Source organism: Xiphophorus hellerii, chromosome 7, assembly GCF_003331165.1.
Source record: "Xiphophorus hellerii strain 12219 chromosome 7, Xiphophorus_hellerii-4.1, whole genome shotgun sequence".
NCBI classification, from domain to species: domain Eukaryota; kingdom Metazoa; phylum Chordata; class Actinopteri; order Cyprinodontiformes; family Poeciliidae; genus Xiphophorus; species Xiphophorus hellerii.
This window is the reverse complement of record NC_045678.1, coordinates 32,632,931-32,639,401: the sequence shown is the minus strand read 5'-3', so window position 1 is coordinate 32,639,401 and position 6,471 is coordinate 32,632,931. Positions and strand designations below refer to the sequence as shown.

At 38.7% G+C, this 6,471-nt stretch overlaps 1 protein-coding gene across 1 annotated transcript in view; it reads left to right on the top strand.

The window, feature by feature from the left end:
* Positions 1-2,305: 2,305 nt before the first annotated feature.
* The window catches only part of LOC116722552 (shootin-1-like), a 33,627-nt gene continuing 29,461 nt past the window's right edge, over positions 2,306-6,471 (top strand). The window contains exons 1-2 of the mRNA XM_032566708.1: positions 2,306-2,412; positions 5,799-5,863. Coding sequence (XP_032422599.1) covers positions 2,364-2,412; positions 5,799-5,863 — 114 coding nt within the window. The 5' untranslated portion in view covers positions 2,306-2,363. The remainder of the gene's footprint in view (positions 2,413-5,798; positions 5,864-6,471) is intronic.

Here is a 6,471-nt window from a genome sequence, read left to right as displayed (position 1 = left end):
TTCAGTGGCAGATACACGGGTTTCCTGTAATGGTAAGTTGTTTCTCCGCTATTAGCACAGCTGCAGGAAAGCGGCAGCTCACTCAGTGGTAAGACCCTCCTCCTGGCTCTGATTGGCTGTTTCTGACTGGGTGGAATGTTTTCTGCAGATGGCAGTACGACCTCATGGAAGAGTTAGAGGGGCTTGATTTATTTTTTTTTACATATACGTCTCACTGTCACATCACAGTGACATTTTTAATAAGCATATTTGGCAACATTTGACAGGGTGTTCATAAGGCTGACATGACAGTGTCATAAACATGACATAACATCTGTTATGAACATGAAGGAATCTGAATGTCTCATTCAGTAAATAATGACACTTTTAATGCAAAGGTGCTTTAAAAGCCCATTAAAAGTGCCAACTTTGTATTATTTTGTAAATAATTACACTTAGTGCAAAGTGTCATTTACACTTTGCACTTTTAAAGTGTAAATAATTTTTACACTTTAAAAATTAAAGTGTAAAAGCTTGCTCTAAAGTACTTCATAAAGACTCCTTCATGTTCGTGACAGATGTTATGTCATGTTTATGACACTGTCATGTCAGTCTTATGCACACCCTATCAGTGTTACTGCTAATCTCTATAAAGATTGGTTGTTTTGTGATGTCCAGGGTGTGCCCTGCCCCTCACCCTCTAACCACTTGAGATTGCCACTTGATGTCTCTCGCCTCTGAAGGAGAGCTATCCCCAGTTATTTATGAGCTAAGGAAAGACAGGAGGCTGAAATGAAAGGCACGTACTGGTTGACCAGTTTGTCTGGTTCTTCCTCCAGACACTTTCAATAGAAACTCAGAACAAACTGCTCTCAGGGAGGTCAGCAGTTCAAAGTACACATATGGGATATGACAGCCTCCCATCTTCAGCTCAGCTTAGATGGCTTAATTATTAATCTCATTTCATAATACATAATGTCTTATGTTTGCCATAAGACATTAAGGAATGGCAAAACAAATCATTTGCATTGTACAAAGTGTGACAGAAATAATCTTGTGTTAAAATACTGTTATAAGATCAGTATTCAACCTTTGAACTTATCCATTAGGTCAGATCTGGTCATACTGGACTGTACCATATTGCGAAGACTTTAAAAAATGTGTACAGGTAACATATAGTCAATAAATAAATAAATCTTTATGGGATTCTGGGAACTTTTTCTGCTTTGACCTGATTCACCAGCTGACAGCAGGTCTTCTGAAGTTGTCCGGTTCTGATCCAACCTCTTTAAAACAGTCCATTCTCAAACCAGCACCACAGGAACCCATTTTAGATTTCAACCCAAACACAACATTTCTATGTCTGTTCCCTGCAGAGTTGTCTGTAGTATTAAGATTGTTTAATCCAGAGAAACTCCATGTGTAGCTTATGTTCCAGCTTTTGATTATAATGTAGCACTCAAAATGGAACGCTTTGTCAAGTCATGCTTTGCAAAAAGTAAACACTTGGTATAATATACCAGGCATCATCATGATCCTAATAATAATATCATTATCACTTTATTTGAAGGAGTGTGCATAAGAGTGACGTAACTCGTGAACATGAAGGAGTCTTTATGAATGTTTATGACTGTTGTCATGAAGTGTCATTCAGTAAATAACTGCAGTTTAATGCAAAGATGCTTTAAAAGTTGCATTAAAAGTCTATTAAAAGTGTGAAATTTGCATTATTCAGTCATTACCCGACCCTTTTAATGCCATGTTCTATAAAAAACTGCATAGAACGTGAATTAAAAGTGTCAGGCTTGCATTAAAAGTGTCATAATTTACAGAATGACACTTACTGACAACAGATGTTATGTCGTGTTTATGACACTGTCATGTCAGTCTTATGCACACCCCGGCAAATAAAGTGTTGCCCAATTTTTGTATAATTAGTTTCATATTAACTTTGATCTTCTACCTTGTTCCCTTCTGTACCACCCCATGAAACATTCGAGAACCTACCGATCCTATCATTGTGCTTGATCAGCAATTCCTGGCTACTGTTTTTTTTTTTCTTCTTAAACCTTGTTGGAGCAGCAGGTGGAGCAGTGGATTTTTCACACACACCTTCTAAATTCAGACCCTGTTTGACAACCAGGTTAGAAACCAAATCACTGGTTTTCACTAAACTTCTAGAACTGAAAGGGGATATATACCTCCTTGCACTAGTGCATCAAATTACTTATGATGGTTAAGAGATTCGGAGGTACAATGTGCATTTTATTGCACTTGGACTGTAGTCTAACCGTAATCCCATCCCACTCTCCTTATCTGCCTTCTGTTTGCTGGTGTGTCGCAAGTGAGGAACTCGCTTCAGGTTAGTTCAAGACTTTCTCACCATGGCTGCAGAGGGACTGACCGTGAATATCATAGACTTGCCAAACAAAGGTAAGTCTTTCAGAACAGCATGCTTTCTGTTTCGTTTTTGCCATAGTTTGGTTAACCGCTGTTGTTGTTCTCTCTTGTGTGAAGATAAAATAAAGCAACAAATGTACAGAATGGGAAAAGATAATCTGGTTCACTACTTTTTCTGTCTCGCTGAAGGTTACTTGACATTCATTGGTGTCAGAGAAAGACATAAGACATAAGACTTTTATTTGTCATTATGTTTCAAGAGTAAATTTGGATTGGAAATTGGAGTGGTATCCTCAGTGATAAATAGATGAATAAATAAAGTCTTAATCAGTTCTTAGGGTGCAGCATAAGGGTGACGGTGTGTCTGCAGGAGAGCAGAGAGATTTCACAGCTCTAGGGAAAAAGCTGTTCTTTAGTTGCGTGGTTGTGCTCTTCATGTATCTGTACTGTTCGGACAGAGGAGAGACAGCGATTGTGTCGCCATAAGAATGGAGGAGCTTCAGAGGAAGACGAGAGAAAGACCAAAAATGAGATTTATGGACGACGTCAAAAAAGACAGGAAGTGAGTTGGCATGAGCGTAGGGGACGCAGAGGACAGAACTAAACAGAGGCAGGTGATTCGTCGTTGAGAGAGAAATAGCAGAGGTGAACGAAGAAAGTCCCAATGTTTATTGTGGGATGTACAAGACATTTCCTGGTCGTGGAATAGCACCAAGGCTCTTTACATTATTACCAGACAATTTATTGCCATCCGCGGTGACTGACTAAAAAACTTGCTTTTCACAGTGGATGTTATCGAGTAGAGTGCTGAGATGTAACAGGACAAGTACAGACATGAGTCCATCATCTGAGGCAATGAGGATAACATTATTGAGACCAATATGGGAGAGGGCAGGAATAAGGCTGCTGCCCCCTGCTGAGCTGTTTTGTGCTCCAAAGGACGTTAACGATGGAAAAGATTCTTTAACAGTTGTCACAGCATTGTCTAGTAAAGACTTTACTATGTATAGTATTAGGGGTAGGGCAATCGATTAGGTTAAACTGGGAGGTTTGAAATATGACAATACAGGACAGAGTTGGGAAATATACATTTCAGTCATTAGTTGGATGAGTCCAGGATGAGAAACCTAGATTTAAGTACAGAGAGATGATGCTCTGAGCCTGTAGTAAAAAAAAGAACTTATTCACATCATTAGTTTTCTTATTCACACTCGATGCCACTTGTCAGCACAAGACCCAAACAATGAGGGCAAGAATGTGTGGGTCTAACAATGTTTTGAGCAAAGCCAATTTAATCTAAGATAGTATTACAAATAATAATAATGAAAAAAAAATAATTTAATGGGCGCTAAAGATGCAGATATCTATCAAATTTAATTCTTTCATAAAATCACAGATGGTTTCTCTGCTTCTGGTGTGTGTTTGGTCAGCTCCTGAACCAGAGTGGGGTCCAGAAACACAGTTACTCCAAATAATGTCGTTTTCTTCCACGGATGGAAGGAGAAGAGAAAGATTTATGAAGAAATTATAATCATCTGTGATGGGACCACATACTTTTACTAAATTCAGATGTCCTTGTAAGATGGACCTATGAAAAATGACATATCTCCCACATTTATTTTTAAAAAACATTGGTGACCTAAAAAAAGAACATATTTGTAAACTAGAGTTGTTACTCCCCTGGATCTTGACGTACCTGAAGCAGCCACTTCCTATGAAATGTTCTGTTTTCCTCTTCTAAGGTTATCGTCTCTTGTAATGCTCATATCTTTCTGTTTGTTCATGACTTATTTGATTTTTTGGGGGGTTTCATGTTAGTCTTGACGAGTTCAGTTTCCATCCCCTGCATCATCATGTGCACTGAATGATGCGCTAACTCTAAAAATAAGTCAGAGACCAAAATCTCAGAGTCAGACTCTTCCCTTATACATTTGGTACATCTGTCCACTGTAGTATAAGAATAATAAGTATTCTTACTATCTAACACTAAACCTCAACGAACAAAAACATATTAATGCATAATTCTCAACCTTCTCCTCCAACTCCAACAGTCAAGTTAGCCCTATACATGTGAGGTGATCTCGAACAAGAATCATATTGGTTCAATATATTTTTTAATCAATACATTCAAAATATAATAGAGTATGTACTCTTTGGCACATTATGAACTCAGCAATGTTCATGCCAAAAAAGTATATTCTTGTAGTGAAGTGTGTATTGGATTCAGTCAGATTCAATCATAGTGTTGCCGGTGAACCTCTGTGGTGACAAATCTCACCCATTGGTTCTTTTAGAGTGGGGGGGTCAAACGTGTTGTCATTTCGGACAGCATCGACATCATGAATGCCCTCAATGGGCTGCTTGTGGCAGAATGTATTGATAAGACTACCTATTAACCTGTTAAAATATTACAGTTTTTCCTGCATTCGATTAGTACTTCTTAAAATGTACCAATTTTTAACATTCTTTCATGGTGGTTTAATTTGGTCCTGTACAAATGAAAACTGAATTGATTTGACTGATAAAATGATATTTAAGGATACAACTGTTATCTTAAAGTTCAATGAATTGTGACCCTCTAGTTATGGCGGGTCAGATTTGGCCTGTGGGCCTTGAGTTTGACACGTTTGTTATAGAGGATATGCATCTTTACTTTGGCGGCTTTGAATATCACATTTGCTGCCGATAGCTAAGAAACATAGTACTTACCATTCTTGGAGTTGCTTCTGCATTTCTTTTCAGTCCTGTGCGATGAGCTCTTTCAAGAATCCAATACGTCTTCTATCCAGCTGTCCAAAAATCCACAGACATCTTAGATTCACCAATCTAATGATGAAATCTCATTTCCATCGCTGTCATGATGCCATCAAATCGTTCAGAAAACTTTATGCTCTTCATTGCTGCCATTATCTCCCTGTTTTGTCGCCGGGTGGCTTATTCATTTCACCATGGCTAGCTGTTAGCTCCTTGCCAGCTTCATTGCTAAAGCTTGACTCCTTGCTAACTTCTTTGCTAGTCTCGTTTGTGCTAAGCACCACGTTTTGCGGTCCAAAGTTTGTCAACTTAGATTGCGTGGTTATTCTTGACGTTATCTTTGCTCTGGTCTTCCAGGGGCTGGAGTTGTTGCTCTCTAATCACGGTCTGTTATTACTGTTGGAGCGTTCAGTCATTTTTTAAAAAGGATTCTTGGATTCATTGTAAGGAGCAGCGTCAAACGCAACCTTCTATCTTGCGGCCATGCCCGTTGTCCTATAATTATTTTGAGACATGAGTCACAAGTACGGCTTGCTGAGAAGTTATCACATGATGCATGAGTGTCCCTTTAAATCTATTTAAACAAGATGTTAGCACTGGGTTTCCTACAGACGTTTTTATCATTGTGATGAAGATGGCTTACTGGCATCCTTTACTTCCCACAGCGCTGCATGAAGATGAGGCCCAGCAGAACGAGGAGGAGGAGGAGAAGGCAACTGCAGATAGAACCGTAAGTGTTCAGATATTAACAGTTTGGTATGTGGCTCTGCTAACAATGGCAAGTAGCTTGCGTTGCAGTAGTGGTGCACCGATTGCAGTTTTCTGACCGATCACCGATTACCGATCTATTAAAAATCCTGACCTGCCGATTCCGATTTTCTCCGATACCGATTTGACTAGTATTTGTCAAATTCGACTAAAATGTTGCTATATGTAGCAAGAAAGTTAATGAGTTGCTAACGGTGAGATGACTATTGTTAACTGCAAACATATAGACCTGATATGGTGAATCGGTCTGCTAGTCAAACCTCTTTCACAGCAGAGCAGAAGAAGACAACAGTTGATTTCAACACCTTTACCAACGTAGATAAAATTGGTGGTTAAGATCGGCTTCACGTGTAAAAATCGGCCAATCACCAATTTCCCAAATTTAGGGAAATCGGCACCGATAAATCGGTGCATCCCTACTTTGCAGTGAACAATTAAATCTGTAGCAAAACTATAGTAAAAATCAGAACATGTTTCTGCGATAACATTTCTGTTCAGAAGTAGAACGCATAAAAATTAATCTGTAATATTTTTGATACTTGCAAAAAACAACCTTAGTTTGTCTTTTTT